The 17,189-nt window shown below is 39.9% G+C and overlaps 1 protein-coding gene across 2 annotated transcripts; it reads right to left on the bottom strand.

Moving 5' to 3' along the window:
- Window positions 1–305: 305 nt before the first annotated feature.
- On the bottom strand, window positions 306–15,807 carry SLC19A3 (solute carrier family 19 member 3). 2 transcript variants are annotated; one of them, XM_038001438.2, is made up of 5 exons: window positions 15,192–15,807; window positions 11,777–12,605; window positions 9,372–9,564; window positions 1,646–1,787; window positions 306–1,037 (listed from the first exon to the last, which is right to left on the bottom strand). In XM_038001438.2, the coding sequence occupies exons 1-5, from the start codon at window positions 15,339–15,341 to the stop codon at window positions 861–863; spliced, it is 1,491 nt and encodes a 496-aa protein (XP_037857366.2). In that variant the 5' UTR covers window positions 15,342–15,807; the 3' UTR covers window positions 306–860. The 2 variants fall into 2 exon arrangements, with proteins under 2 accessions (XP_037857366.2, XP_037857367.2); XM_038001439.2 differs by lacking the exon at window positions 15,192–15,807 and adding an exon at window positions 13,967–14,180.
- Window positions 15,808–17,189: the final 1,382 nt, after the last annotated feature.

The raw sequence follows: 17,189 nt of genomic DNA on the forward strand, positions 1-17,189 counted from the left end.
GAACCTCTGGCCTCAAGCAAAACTCCCACCTTGGCCTCCCAAATTGCTGGGATTACAGGAGTGAGCCACCGCACCTGGCCCATAGATGCATTAACACCTCTATATGGTGGTGGAGAGAAGGCTCCCTGCCTGTCCCAGGCCACTGGGAAATGACCTGAGTGTCATTCTGCAAATACACAAGAGGGTCTGGAGCTATTCTTGAGGTAGACTTTCAACAGCAAAACTCAGAGCACAACATGGAAAATAATCATAAAAAATTAAATAATACTATCAAATCATAACTTGTGAATAATGCTGTTATCAGAGTTGAAGACAAGCCCTTAGAAATGGGATAAACCTTGTAATTCTCTTGGAGAACTGTAACTTAAACAGAAATACACTTATTAGAAGAAGAAAGAAAATGGCTCGTGTGACAAAAGGGTCCCATGCGTTGACTTCTTTGGTAAGATCAAACAAGTATTTAAGCCAAGCAATAGGGTCTGTCCAGTTAGTATTTCTCCCCACAAATGGTGACTACCAACTCCAGGATGGCTGGAGTTTTCTCATGGTTTAGTTCCACACCATCTGCATGTCTGTACAAGTGGGAAAAACCAGAATTTTCCAGCTGCTACTGGTCACAGGGGGGTCCCCAATATGGGTTGTTTAATTACGACGATGGGTTCTGTCAATTGCATCCAGTAAAATTGGGCAGATAGAGAACTCGTCTAAAGCTGAGGTTTCGTTGTGGTTTTGAAAGGTCCATTGGAATCCCGATTTCAAAAAGCATGTCAAGTTATGGCAAAACATACGCCACCCATCTCAAAATCCTTCCTTATTATTGCATAGCTTTAAAAGCCACTGCTGCAGTTGTTGCAATGAGGTTAGAGTTTTGTTGACGTGATGACATTACTCTCTTCCTCTGGGTGAGACATATCTGGATTCTCGCTTGGAGCAGGGCTCTGTACATCCTTCTGGGATTTGGTTGAGTAGATAATATACATGCTTCTCATTAGGAAAATTCCAGCAATTACTGCAAAATAGCTCCCATAAACTAAAAACTGGAGAAAAACAAATAATTAGCCACATATAAAATATGACCATCTATGTCAATGATAATACAACATAATACTGTTGGTTTGCTTGGATTATGGGTTAACTGAGACCCAGGTTTTTAATGTGGGGTCATTTAGGTTGAACAATACTCTACTATCAAGTAAGAAATCAAGATCAAGTAAGAAATCAAGATCAAGTAAGAAGATGTAAGCAATACAGTGACTAGGAGTCTTGGCTTCAGAGCAGGTTGCTTGGGTTAAAATCATAGCTACTATCATCAATAGTAAAAAACAAAACAAAACAAAACAAAACACTAAAATTCATTGATTTGTCTCTATGTCTTTGTTTGGAGGCTGGTGCAATGTTACATTCAATGTCTCCAAGAATAAATTTAAGCACTGAAGTTACTTCTTACCTGCATTATCCAGGTAAATGTTGTTCTAGTTGCAATTATTGCTCAAAACGTACTTGGTGTGTTACAGTATGATAATTAAGGAGTTGTATATATTAAAATTTGCTTAACCAAGGAACTCAAGAAATTTAAATATTGCTTGTTGCAAGGTTGAGAAACCTTTGAGGTTACCTAGTTGAAAACAGGAGTATTACAGCTTACCTGAATGCTGATTGGCAAGTTGAGCCCTCTCTGATCTACTACAATCACAGTTATGATGGTCTGAATCACCAAGGCAATAAAGGTGTTGATTCCAAATATCAGGGCATAGCATTCCACACTCAGATTAACTGCAATCTGAAATCTATCATTAAACATAAATAAGCATTTTAACCATAACATGGGTGGAAGTCTTCAAAAGATAGAAATTAGTGCCCACAGGGGTACCTGTGTCACCCACCTCCAGCTCCAGGTAGTCCAGCAAAGAGAAAGAGAGAGACTGTCTAGGAGAAGGTGAGGGAAAATAACAAGCGTCTCTGTCTGGTAATCCAGAAAATTCTTCTGGATCTTATCCAAGATCACCAAAGCAGTACCTCTAAGAGTCTGCTAGAACCACAGTGTTACTGGGCTTGGGGTGCTCCCTAATGTAGATAAAGTTTAGATCATAACACCCAAAACCTACTGAATACCTAGAAAGCCTTCCCAAGGAGGACAGGTACAAAAAAGCCCAGAGAGCAAAGACTACAATAAATACAACTCTTCAATACCCTGACACTGATGGACATCTATAAGCATCAAGATCATCCAGGAAAACATGTTCTCAGTAAACAAACTAAATAAGGCACCAGGGACCAATCCTGGAGAAACCGATATACGACCTTTCAGACACAGAATTCAAAATAGCTATGTTAAGAAAACTCAAAGAAATTCAAGATAACACAAACAAGGAATTGAGAGTTCTGTCAGATAAACTGAATAAAGAGATTGAAATAATTAAAAAGAATCAAGCAGAAATGCTGGGGTTGAAAAATGCAATTGACATAGTGAAGAATGCATCAGAATCTCATACCAGCAGAACTGATCAAGCAGAAGAAATAATTAGCAAGCTTGAAGACAAGTGATTTAAAAATACAGTCAGGAGACAACAGAAAAAAGAAGAATGAGGCACACCTACAATATCTAGAAAATAGCCTCAAAAGGGAAAATCTAAGTTATTGGCCTTAAAGAGGAGGTAAAGAAACAGATGAGGTAGAAAGTTAATTCAAAGGGATAATATCAGAGAACTTTCCAAAACTAGAGAAAGATATCAATATCCGAGGACAAGGTTCCAGACCACCAAGCAAATTTAACCCAAAGAAGACTACTTAAATGCATTTAATAATCGAACTCCTAAAGGTTAAGGATAAAGAAAGGATTCTAGGCTGGGCATTGTGGCTCACACCTGTCATCCTAGCACTTTGGGAGGCCAAGGCAGGTGGATCACAAGGTCAAGAGATCAAGACCATCCTGGCCAACATGGTGAAACCCCATCACTACTAAAAATACAAAAATTAGCCAGGCGTGGTGGCGTGTGCCTGTAATCTTAGCTACTCAGGAGGCTGAGGCAGAGCCGGGATTGCAGAGCGAGACTCCTTCTCAAAAAAAAAAAAAAAAAAGGATTTTAAAAAGAGCAAGAGAAAGGAAATAAATAACATACAATAGAGCCCCCATGTCTGGCAGCACACTTTTCAGTCTTAGAAAAGACTTAGAACCAAGGAGTGGCATGACATATTTAAAGTGCTGAAGGCAAAAAACCTTTACCCTAGAATGGTATATCCAGTGAAAACATCAAACCTGAAGGAGAAATAAAGACCATCTCAAACAAATAGAAGCTGAGGGATTTCATCAACACCAGACCTGTCCTACAAGAAATGCTAAAGGGAGTACTTCCATCTCTAAGAAAAGGACGTTCATGAGCAATAAGAAAACATGTAAAGGCACAAAACTCACTTGTGATAATAAGCACATAGAACAACACAGAATATTATCACACTGCAACGGGTGTATAAACTACTCTTGTAAGTAGAAAGACTAAAAGATGAACCAATCAAAAATAGTAACTACAAATTTTCAAGACAGTACAATAAGATATAAAGAGAAACAATAAAAAGTTAAAAAGCAGGAGGACAAAGTTATACTGTAGAGTTTTTATTAGTTTTCTTTTTGCTTGTTTGTTTATGCAAATAGTCTTAAGTTGTTACCAGCTTAAAATCATGGGTTATAAGATAGTATTTGCAAGCCTCATGGTAATCTCAAATTGAAAAACATACAATGGATACCCAAAAAGTAAAAAAGAAATTAAATTATATCACCAGAGAAAATCACCTTCACTAAAAGGAAGCAAGAAAAGGAAAAAGGTCACAAAACCAGAAAAGAAATAACAAAATAACAGGAGTAAGTCCTACGTATCAGTCTAAACTCTTCAAAAGAGAGTGTTGAATGGATTTTTAGAAAGACCCAATGATCTGTTGCCTACAAGAAATACACTTTACCTATAAAGACATACATAGACTGAAAATGGAGTGATGGACAAAGGTATGCCATGCCAATGGAAACAAACAAACAAAACAGGATTTGTAGCTATTCTCTCTCTATAGCAGAGAGAATAGATTTCAAGACAGAAACTAGAGACAAAAGTCATTATACAATGATAAAAGGGTCAATTCAGCAAGAGGATATAAAAATTGTAAATATATATGTACCCAACACTGGAGCACTCATATATAAAGCAAATATTAGAACTAGAAAGAGATAAGAGAATGCAATACAATAATAGCTAGAGACTTTAAAACCCCACTTTCAGCACTGGATAGATTTTCCAGACAGAAAATCAATAAAGAAACATCAGACTTCATCTGTACTATAGAAAAAATGAACCTAATAGATATTTACAGCACTTTTCATTGTCCACAGAATACATACTGTTCTCAGCATATGGATCATTGTCAAGGATAAACCATGTTAGGTCACAAAACAACTATTAAAACATATTCAAAAATTTGAAATAATTAATATCAAACATTGTCTCTGACCACAATAGAATAAAACTAGAAATCAACAAGAGGGATTCTGGAAACTATAGAAACACCTGGAAATTAAACAATATGCCCCTGAATGACCAGTGGGTCAATGAAGAAATTGAGAGAAATTGAAAAATTTCTTGAAACAAATGATAATGGAAACACAACATGTCAAAACCTATAGGACACAGTGAAAACAGTACTAAGAGGGAAGTTTATAGTTACAAGTGCCTACATAAAAAAAGAAGAGAGGCCGAGTGCGGTGGCCCATGTGTGTAATTCCAGCATTCTGCAAGATGAATCACTTGAGGTCCAGAGTTCTAGACCAGCCTGGTCAATATAGTGAAACTCTGTCTCTACCAAAAATACAAAAAATTAGCCAGGTGTGGTGGTGCACATTTGTGGTCCCAGCTTCTCAGGAGTCTGAGGCAGGAGGATCACTTGAGCCCAGGAGGCAGAGGTTGCAGTGAGTAGAGATGATCATGCCAGTGCACTCCAGCCTGAGCAACACAGTAAGACCCTGTCTCTTAAAAAAAAAAAGAAGAAGAAGAAACGCCTCAAATAAATAACCTAATGATGCATCTTAAAGAACTAGAAAAGCAAGAGTAAACGTAACCCAAAATTAGTAGAAGAAAAGAAATAATAAACATCAGAGCAGAAAGAAATGAAATTGAAATGAAGAAAACAATACAAAAGGTCAATGAAACAAAAAGTTGGGTTTTAGAAAAGATAAAATTGACAAACCTTTAGCCAGACTAAGAAAAAGAGAGAAGGCCCAAGTAAATAAAACTAGAGATGTAAAAGGAGACATTAAAACCAATACTGCAGAAATTCAAAGAATCATCAGTGGTTACTGTGATCAAGTATATGCCAATAAATTGGAAAATCTAGAAGAAATGGATAAATTCCTAGATACAAACAACCTACCCAGATTGAACCATGAAGAAATCCAAAACCCTCAGACCAATAACAAGTAATGAGATTGAAGACATAATAAAAAGCCTCCCACTAAAGGAAAGCCCAGGACTCAATGGCTTCACTTCTCAATTCTATAAAAGAACTAATTCCAATCCTATCCAAATTATTCTAAAAACAGAAGAGGGAACACTTCCAAACTCATTCTACCAGGCCAGTATTACCCTAACAGCAAAACCAGACAAAGGCACATTAAAAACAAAAAACAACTACAGGCCAATCTCTGATGAATATTAATGCAAAAATTCTCAGCAAAATACTAGCAAACTGAATCCAACAATACATTAGAAAGATAATCTATCATGACCAAGTGGGATTTATCCCAGGGACGCAAGGATCATTTAACATATGCAAATCAATCAATGTGATAAGTCACATCAACAGAATGAAGGACAAAAACTATGATCATTCAATTGATGCTAAATAAAGCATGTGATACAATTCAACATCCCTTCCTGATAAACACCCTAAAAAAACTGGGTATAGAAGGAACATACTCAACATAATAAAAGCCATATATGACAGACATACAGCTAGTATCAGACTGAATGGGAAAAAACTGACAAGGATGCCTACTTTTACCACCACTATTCAACATAGCATTGGAAGTCCTATCTAGAGCAATCAGACAAGAGAAAGAAAGAAAAGGCATCCACATTGGAAAGGAGCAAGTCAAATTATCCTTGCTTGCAGATGATATGATCTTACATTTAGGAAAACTTAGACTCTTACCAATAAACTAATAGAGCTGATAAATAAGTTCAGTATATTTGCAGGACATAAAATCAACATACAAAACTCCATAACATTTCTATATGCAAACAGAGAACAATCTGAAAAAGAAATCAAAAAAGTAATCCTATTTACAATAGCTACAGATAAAATAAAATACCTAAGAATTAACTAAAGAAGTGAAAGATCTTTGCAATGAAAACTATAAAACACTGATACAAGAAATTGAAGAGGACACACACACATACACAATGGAATGATATTCCATATTTGTGGACTGGAGGAATCAGTATTGTTAAAATGCCCATACTATCCAAAGCAATCTACAGATTCAATGCAATCTCTATAAAAATGCCAAGGATATTCTTCACAGAAATAGAAAAAACAATTCTAAAATTTATGTGAAACCACAGAAGATCCAGAATAGTCAAAGCTATCCTAAGCAAAACAAAACAAAATGAAACGACAACAACAACAACAAACTGGCGGAATCACATTACCTGACTTTGAATTATACTATAGAGCTATAGTAACCAAAACAGCATAGTTCTGACATAAAAGCAGACATGTAGACCAATGGAACAGAAGAGTGAACCCAGAAACCCAATAGTGAACCCACACATCTACAGTAAACTCATTTTCAACAAAGATGCCAGGAACATACATTGGGGAAAAGACAGTCTCTTCAGTAAATGGTGCTGGGAAAACTGAATATCCATATGCAGAAGAATGAATGAAAGTAGACCCCTACTTCTCACCATATACAAAATCAAGTCCAAATGGATTAATGACTTAAATCTAAGACCTTAAATTACGAAACAACTACAAGAAAACAAATTATGAAACAACTACAAGAAAACGTTGGGGAAATTCTCTGGGACATTGGAGTGGGCAAAGATTTCTTGAGTACCCCACAAACGCAGGCAACCAAAGCAAAAATGGACAAATGGGATCACATCAAGTTAAAAAGCTTCTGCACAGCCAAGGAAAGAGGCAACCCACAGAATAGAAAAACAAATCTGCAAACTACCCACGAGACAAGGGGTTAAAAACCAGACTTATAGAAGGAGTTCAAACAACTCTATAGGGAAAAAAAGTCTAATAATCAGATGAAAAATGGGCAAAAATCTGAATAGACGTTTCTTTAAAGACATGCAAATGGCAAACAGATATATGAAAAGGTGCTCGACATCACTGATCAGAAAAATGGAAATCAAAACTACAATGAGATATTATCTCACTTCAATTAGAATTATCCAAAAGACAAGCAATAAATGCTGATGAGAATGTGCAACCTCCGCCTCCCAGGTTCAAGTGATTCTCCTGCCTCAGCCTCCCCAGTAGCAGGGATTACAGGTGTTCACCACCATGCCCAGCTAATTTTTGTATTTTTAGTAGATACGGGGTTTAACCATATTGGCCAGGCTGGTCTCGAACTCCTGACCTCAGGTGATCCACCTGCTTTGGCCTCCCAAAGTGCTGGGATTACAGATGTGAGCCACTGTGCCCAGCCATGAATATTTCTTTTTTAATGCAAAGAAATGATATAATCCTACTTTAACAAAATCCTCACATTAAAAAAAAAGCAACCTAAGATGCATGATTCTGATTAAGACATTTCCATGAAGAAAATAAACATACCAACTAATTTTTTTTTTCCTTTGATGATTTTTTCCCCGGAGTGCTCATATTTCTGTGTAGTAAATTGTTTATAAAACACTTTTTTCACAAATTAAAACCAAAACTCGATGAAGCTGTTGTCTCCACTTCTTTCATGCAATTTGAAATTCAAATGTTTCTCATCTCTTTTGGTTAATAGCAAAGCATATTTTCTGCAGTCAGCTTTAGCTGTACTTTTATATGAAACCAAATGGTTTTTTAATCATTTTCTTAAAGAGATCTCTGAGAAACAAAGAGATCTCTTAAAGATCTTAAAGAAAGATCTCTTTCTTAAAGAGCTGAGATCTCTTTCTTAAAGATCTCTTTCTTAAAGAGATCTCTGAGAAGCAAAAATGATAGGAAACTCTAAATCCCAGAAATCATTTTTAGAAAATGATTAAGAACTAGACCTGGCAAGGTGGGTCATACCTGTAATCCTACCATTTTGGGAAGCTGAGGCCAGAGGATTACTTGAGCCCGGGGGTTCGAGACCAGCCTGGGGAACATAGCGACACTCTGTCTTTACGAAAATGAAAATTAAAAATTTAGCCAGGCATGGTAGTGTGCACCAGTGGTTTCAGTTACTCAGGAGGCTGAGTTGGGAGGACTGCTTGAGCCCAGGAGATCAAAGTTGTGGTGTGCTATGTTTGCACTACTGCACTCCTGCCCAGGTGAGACCCTGTCTCAAAAAGAAAGAAAGAAAAGAAAAACTACTTGGTTCCATATACGACTGCAGCTAAAGGTTTCTTGTTATCTTTGCATCTACTTTTTTTAGTATCTAACTTTTTAATAACTTTCCCGAGAATCTTTTGTGTCACAAAAGTATGTGCCTAGAATTTCTCAAGCAACCAAATGAAAGTAGGAATGAAATCTAAACCTAACCATTTAAAAGCAGATCACATCACACCTTATGTGGAAAGTTGCTGGAAATAAACAAATCAAAACCTGACAATGTTGCTAGATGTAGTGGCTCGCACCTGTAATTCCAGCACTTTGGGAGGCCAAGGTACGTCGATCGCTTGAGCCCAGGAGTTTGAGACCAGCCTGAGCAACATGGTGAAACCCCATCTTTACAAAATGTGAAAAATTAGCTAGGTGTGGTGGCACATGCTTTTCATCCCAACTACTCAGGAGGTTGAGGTTGGAGACTCAGCTGAGCCTGGGAAGTCAAGGCTGCATTGAGCCGTGATTGTGACCACACCACTACACTCCAGCCTGGGCAAGAGAGCCAGACCATCTCTCAAACCAAACAAAACAAAAAGAAAAACCTGACAATGTATCATTGCTTTTGGTTTATAAACCTACAGAGTTTTTTCCCTTGATGACTAACGGTATATTGTATCAATATTCAGAGAGCAAATAGTTAAATGAAAAGTTGGCTTAGTTGTGTCTAATTTAATATAAAGTAGTCAACATTTAATATTGCAATTGACTAAAATCCTTCTGAAGTTCTTAGAGAAAGCTTAGGAAGATGGAAGAGAGAGTAATACAGTTCAGTTTTAGGAGTGGTTGGTAAAACTTACACTGCAATGGTTATAAGAAGCATATAGCTGGACTTGAATATCAAATAGCCAGCATAGCACGCCCAGATGTTGGCTGTGTAATGCATGAGAAATAAAGAACCTGCATTGACAACTGAGAAGACCGCCAGAGCCAGCTCTCCCAGTAGGTCCCAGTTGACTTTCACATAACCCACTGCAAAGGCAGCCACAGCCCCTGAAAACAAAACATGGAAGGCAATCAAACACAATGACTTTGCATGCAAGAAAATATCAACGCCCTCTCTTAAAAACCCAGGTCTCGGGTAATTCTGAAAGATAAATAAATTGCTCTCACAAAATTGTGTGATCGACCTGAATGTGGATCTATCCTTTTCTCAACCACGTCTTCTTCTGGCTTTTCTTTTCACTTGCTATTCTTTCGGTCACTTAGTCATCACACTTTTAATTAGTATCAACTATACACCAGGCACTGTACTCTCCAGAGGGGCCAGAAAGGTTCCTAACCACAGCAGTGTAAGGAGAAATGATACGTTAACCTAGTCACTAAACACAACATGCAGGGATGGAAAAGGATGAAATCAATTCTCTGGGAACACATCTGGCCTCTCTATTTGCCTTTCTTTTCTCAGTTTGTGCTGTAAGTCTTTTTCAGTGATGAGTATCAGATGTGTTACACGGATAGCTTTAGTCTTTTTTCTTGCCACACCCAGTGTTAGTCTTTATTATGAATCTTTAGTAATCTTAGTCTTATTTCCAATCTCCACTCTAAAGTCTTCAACATCTGACATAATTTACTTGAGAAGTTTTGGGTGAAAACATCGGTATAGACTGACAGAGTTCAAGAAATTGAATAATTGACAGTAATTAGGGTTAGTACTTCTGTGTGATTCTCTTCAACAAAAGTAAAAGGTATTTAGGGCTGGGGACAGTGGCATACTCCTGTAATCCCAGCACTTTGGGAGGCCGAAGGGCGTGGATCACTTGAGGTCAGGAGTTAGAGACCAGCCTGGCCAACCTGGTGAAACCCCGTCTCTACTAAAAATACAATAATTAGCCAGCATGGTGGCAGGCGCCTGCAATCCCAGCTACTCAGGAGGCTGAGGCAGGAGAATCGCTTGAACCTGGGAGGCAGAGGTTGCAATGAGCTGAAATCATGCCACTGCAATCCAGTCTGGGTAACAGAGTAAGACTCTGTCTAAAATAAATAAACAAAAGGTATTTAGATTTCAAAGTACTACACAGACATATGACTAACTTTCCCACATATGATCATGACTACAGAGGAAAAAAAAAAACTATACTCCCCCCATGGATTTGGAATGTAGGAGCAATAATTTCAGTGAAGCAATTCTGGCACAGTCCTGGTTTCCAGGAGTTAAACTGAAGCTTCCCAAAAGGGAGATAATAATAAAATAGAGGTCACATGGGTTTTCTAAAACTTTTTGTAAACGAGGGTGGGGCAAAATCTCACTTCCTAAAAAATACCTTCAAAGTCTCATTTGACATTTAAGCTTCCAGTTATTAGGAAATAAACATTTATTGTAGATTAAACTTCAAAGACAGATTTCCCTCTGATATTAAAATCCTGACTTTCACATCTCTTCCACCCCTCATTTAAATATCATGAGAAAGCTGCTTTTGAAAGTTATTGGTGTATAGCCTAGAACTATTATAGGTGCATGCTAGTTAGTTCAAAGCCTGTATTAACAAAACCCTCAGTGAGAATTTGGAATCCTTAATTTATTTTCTAAAATAATAAAAACACACACACATATATGTATATATTTTGATATTAAAAATGATCCTAAAAGAACAGGGCATGTTATTAACCTTTGTGCTAATGATAAATTGGAATCTTAGGGATTCAACTAGAATTTCATTGTTTGGTGCTAAGCCCTGAGCTCCTAAGAGTTACTTGTTGTGGCTGGGGACGGTGGCTCACGCCTGTAATCCCAGCACTTTGGGAGGCTGAGGTGGGCAGATCATGAGGTCAAGAGATCGAGACCATCCTGGGCAACATGGTGAAACCCTGTATCTACTAAAAATACAAAAAAACTTAGCTGGGCGTGGTGGCACATGCCTGTAGTCCTAGCTACTTGGGAGGCTGAGGCAGGAGAATAGCTTGAATCTGGGAGGTGGAGGTTGCAGTGAGCTGAGATTGCACCACTGCGCTCCAGCCTGGTGACAGAGCGACACTCTGTCTCAAAAAAAAAAAAAAAAAAAAAAAAAAAAAGAGTTACTTGTTGGAACTACAATACAGTAGAAAATCATGGTATTCTTGTTTTTCCAGTGACTTTCATTCTTGATTGAAAAAAAATTACGCTGCCTTCTGAACAGAGCTAATTTGCGCCATGAAGTTCGGTACCTGGAGAAATGGTCTTAAGGGGGAAAAGCCAACAAAGGAAGATTAAGTGACATTTGCTTACCTCCAAAGGTCGCAGTAGCTTCTACGGCCCCATTATAGATGGAAGAATCTTGGGAAGGTGCCTTGTAATCCCACAGGATTTGAACATAGTTCAAAATCTGGTTAAAACCTGCTGTGGCAAAAGCCCACCAGAGAGACCAGTAGAAAAGACGTTTTGAGGAGTAGCACTCCTTCAGATCTTGGAACCACTGCACAAAAACTTCCACAGTCACTTTCCTGGGTTTCAGGTTGTTCAGCTGGCCCTTATTCAGCTTCCCTGAAGTGCTGGGTATTTCTGATGTGGGTTTCTGCTTTTCAGAGTCTGGTGCTTCACCTTCGTGAGTTTCCTCTAATACTGGATTCACACTTGATGACTTCTTTATTTCTCTGCTGGGTTTTGCATGAAAAAACATGCTTTTCTTGGGCATTGGTAGAAAAAGTGAGAAAAGGAAGGCTACGGAGACAGAGGCCAAGGATATGACGTGGAGGTAAAAGTATGACAGGTTCGCCAGGGATACCAAGAGTTGGGCCAGCACGGACCCTGCTGTGTAGGCGGCCAGCGTGACGCTCCTGCAGTAGCCGCTCACTCTCTGGTAGTGCTCGGGGCTGACCACGCTGTATATGTAGGCGTAGTAGGCCACCTCGGTGGCGGTCACCATCCCGTAGAAGAACTCTACAACCTGCATGGTCTTCACTCCTTGGCCAAACAAGAGCAGCAGCCAGGTAATGATGAAACTGACACCTTGCAAGATGATGACCGGCTTGTAGCGGACGTAATCAGTGAGGACAAACACAGGCAGCAGCAGCACCAGGTAGGAGTACGTCCAAACGGGGAAGATCTCATTTGTCATCTGCAAAGTTGGTAAACTGCATGACCGTGAAGCACTGGTACTTTACTAAGGTACCTGTGGTTTGTATCTCAACTTCTGCATCCAATTGGAAATTATTCGCGTTACGGAGAAACATAATGAGAAAACTCATTTTCAAGGAAATCACTGAGAAAGGGTAGTCTCCTTTCCCATTGGTAAAAACCAACCAACTTATACACTTAGATAAACCCTGGTAGAAGAATATATTGGCTTATTGTGCAATCTGAATTATATATTAAGTTTAAATAGTATGTACAGTTGAGTAGATGAGTTAAAAAGTGTTTGGACACTTCTACGTTTTTCAGATTCTTTTTTTTTTTTTTGAGATGGAGTCTTGCTCAGCCACCCAGGCTGGAGTGCAGTGGCCCGATCTTGGCTCACTGCAACCACCATCTCCCGGGTTCAGGCCATTCTCCCGTTTCAGCCTCCCGAGTAGCTGGGATTACAGGCACCCGCCATCATGCCCAGCTAATTTTTGTATTTTAGAATAAACGAGGTTTCACCATGTTGATCAGGTTGGTCTTGAACTCCTGACCTCAGGTAATCCACCCGCCTCAGCCTCCCAAAGTGCTAGGATTACAGGCGTAAGCCACCACACCCGTCCCAAGATTCTTAAAAAATATCATTTCCTTCTTGTTCAAATACTAACATTAGACAAGTAGACTATAATGTTAAAAGAATCCAGGCTGGGTGTGGTGGCTCAAGCCTGTAATCCCAGCACTTTGGGAGGTGGAGGCAGGTGAATCACGATGTCAGGAGTTCGAGACCAGCCTGGCCAACAGGATGAAACCCTGTCCCTACTAAAAATACAAAAATTAGCCAGGCATAGTGGCAGACACCTGTAATCTCTGCTACTTGGGAGACTGAGGCAGGACAATTGGTCGAACCTGGGAGGCAGAGGTTGCAGAGAGCCGAGATCGTGCCACTGCACTCCAGCCTGGGCAACGGAGCAAGACTCCATCTCAGCAACGACAACAAAAAGAATCCAACAGCCTTTATTTTCATGTGATCTATCACGATGTCAGATATTTCAGTCCTTCCAACATCTGGAAAGATATGGGAAGATAGGGAAAGAGTAAATAACTTTGCCACATTATAGAGTGGAAGCAAGTAATGCATCTCATTTTCCTTCCTGGGCAAATTTGCTAGGTTCCCAACCTTCCCCCATCTCCCCCTAACAATTCTGCTGATTTGTCTATGCCTCAGTTTAATATGGATCATCTCACGGATTTAGTCAGAAATGCATAGGATATCAATTTTCATAATAGGAAGGACTGGAGTTGCTGATCTGTGGGGCATGGTGGGTGAGTGCCACAACGTCTCAAATCACTGAACTTACCCACCTTGACACCTGGATCACTGAGGTTGCTGGAGAAAGCAGGAGACCACAGAGCAAAGACCACACAACTGAGCTGCTCCTTGGAGGGAGGATCTATTAACTGGTCCACAGTGGCTGCAGAAGCAGACCCCAGTGGACTCATTGAGTTGCTTCTGACCCTGCATCTGTCCTTTGTTGTTTTCATCGTGGCATGCTTCAACCTGAGCAACTCGGAAACACGGTTGTCCCTAAGTGATCTGATACTACAGAACAAGCTTGCCTTTCTCTCCTTGCCACCTCACCACCCGAGGCACCAATTAGCCTTGCAGGTGAAGCCACACACTTTACATAGTGTTTTCAAGGCTGAGGCTGGAGACTGTAAAATCAGCCCAGGGTAATTTTGCAGTTAGGTCAGTGCATTTTCTTGTTGTACTTCTTATAAAGAAATGCGAGGCCGGGGGCAGTGGCTCATGTCTGTAATCCCAGCACTTTGGCAGGCCGAGGAGGGCGAATCTCTTGAGGCTAGAAGTTCGAGACCAGCCTGGCCAACATGGTGAAACCCTGTCTCTACTAAAAATACAAAAATTAGCCAGGCGTGGTGGCTCATGCCTGTAGTCCCAGCTACTCAGGAGGCTGAGGCAGGAGAATTGTTTGAACCTGGGAGGCATAGGTTGCAGTGAGCCAAAATCACACCACTGCACTCCAGCCTGCATGACAGAGTGAGACTCCATCTCAAACAACAACAAAAAAGAAAGACGTTGCTCTTTTAAGTAAAAGAATCTGGCATTCCAGAGAAGGAGGCAAGGACTGGGAGATAAAGCTGTTAACGGCTCACCTGCTGGTAAACAGTGTCATAAAGAAATACCACAATTCTTTATGAGACCCTGCTTATCCCTCAACAGCCTGAGAGTTTATTTAGATTTAGATCCTGTGCCTGCCAGTGATGCTGTTTTAGGATTAGTATAATAGAATCAATGGAGACCTGAAAGGCTCCTATCATTAACACAAATGTTAGCACTCTATGCAAGTTAAAAATTTGTTAACACATGTAATGTGTTTTGGCTGCAATTTTCTGCAAGTATGAGGAGGAAATAGTTTGAAAAGTTCTTTATGTGACACATATTATGAAAATCGGGCTCACTGAGTTTAATGTGTTCATCTTATTTCAAGTTGAGGGAAGCCCCGTATCCTTGTTCAAGTCCTGTAAAATTTTAAAAACCACATTAAGATACGTATGTATGTTAACTTACCTCTGCACTGGTCAGGTTTTTATCTGGTCCAGATAAATATGGGATAAGGAATGGTTCTGAGGGTCTCATCATGGAGAAAAAACCAAATATGCAGAGGATCACAGTGGGGTAAATCCAGGAATTGCTTGCTGAGGTTCTGTAACAATCCATGGCTGATTAAATGGAAACAAAGAGAAAATTAAGTGATGCTTATTCTTTCTAGCATCTTTGATGCGATGAAAACCTGATTTTTTTTTGAGATGGAGTCTTGCTCTGTTGCCCAGGCTGAAGTGCAGTGGCATGATCTCAGCCCACTGCAACCTGCGCCTCCTGGCTCAAGCGATTCTCCTGCTTCAGCCTCCCAAGTAGCTGGGATTACAGGTGCCCACCACCATGACTGGATAATTTTATATTTTTAGTAGAGATGGGGTTTCACCGTGTTGGCCAGGCTGGTCTTGAACTCCTGATCTCAAGTGAGGAAACTGCTTGAAATTCAAGCTTTAGACATAAAGCCCAACAGAGGATCTCATTTGTCACTGCACAGAAAAAACAAAAAACAGTCATTGTATGGTGGCTATATTTGAAAACATCTTGCTATCTCATGTGAATTATCATGTGCACAGGGAAATTCACTAATTCCTCCACACTTTAGCTCAAGCTTTGCCTTGTTGTAACTCTTTTATAGATTTTTTGACGGTCCTGCATGTGGTTAACCCCTCTGAGATAAATTTATAGGAAGGAATCTAATTTGTTGTATGATGCTTTTCTGCATACTATCTCCTTAAATCTACATGATAACTGTAAAATAGACATCATTTCCCCACATTCCCAGAGAAGCATATGGAAGATGCCTAAACACTGGCTTCAAACCACATGATCAAGATCTGAATCCAGGTCTCCCTACTCCCATCAGGAACCTTTCACCCACTCCACCCTCCCACATTCCGGAGGCCCCCTCAGCTGCTGGTATTAACCTAATGACAACCACAGTGAGGGGAAAAATGTGTATTTATAAACACATTCATACTAAAGATTATGGTTTCATGTATAGAGATTTTAGGGTCAATTACAGTTTGAAAGCAGGCTAGGGAGGAGGAAAAGCATTCTCATTCCAGAATAGCAAGTCACCTGGGTGGAATTCCAGGTATCCAGTGGGTGGGGAGCTTTACTAGGGGTTGGGGAGGTAGGAAGGACCTACTAGGTCACATCATTACGGCTTGCCACTCACCCTACCCTTTCCCAAGGTGACCCCAGACAGCTGCATAATTCCTCTCTTAAGTTTAACAGGGTAAATGCTGTTTATGTGAACAAAGCCCTTGAGTAAGCAGCAGAGAGAAAAGGGCGATCAGATTTTGAAACTAGGATTACAGCATCAGTGAGCAATGCTGACGATGTGAAAATTTTGCCAAAGGCAAATTAGAGTGATTGTTCACCTACTCCCTTAGTCCCGAAAACAGGGCTTTCTCTTCTTCCTAGAACGCTGCTGGGTTTGCTGGTGCTTGCTTTCTTTGTTGTTAATGATATTATAGAAATGGCTGTCCCAGACAGGTAATCACGGAGGCTTGGTCATCTTCTGAAGAGTGGCCTTGCTGCGGTGGCATCTGCTGCCTCTATATCCAGAGCCTCCTCTCCACCTTTGCTGACCATGGATTTGTTCACTAAAGCCAGGTCATCATCTTCTCCGAGCATCTGAGACTTACGACTATGCTACAGTGATCCACAGGCTGCTAAAAGCCTGCTGGATTATCTATCTTTTTGTCTCTTTAGGATTCTAATACTGCTGTCCAAATCGATTTAGTTGGGACAGTCAAGCAGAAAAAAACCCTACATAATACATGCCCTACTAAAGCGCCAGCCCAGGAGAACAGGGGATATTGCCTGGTTCACCGCTCTGTCTTAAGTGCCTAACTTAGCACCTAATACATAGCACTCAAGGAAGATGCTGAATGAATTGAATAAACAAACAATTACAGCCTACCTGAAGAAGGGTAAGGGTGAAAAGAAGTGTCAGGAACAGGC

This window comes from Chlorocebus sabaeus, chromosome 10, assembly GCF_047675955.1.
Source record: "Chlorocebus sabaeus isolate Y175 chromosome 10, mChlSab1.0.hap1, whole genome shotgun sequence".
NCBI lineage: Eukaryota > Metazoa > Chordata > Mammalia > Primates > Cercopithecidae > Chlorocebus > Chlorocebus sabaeus.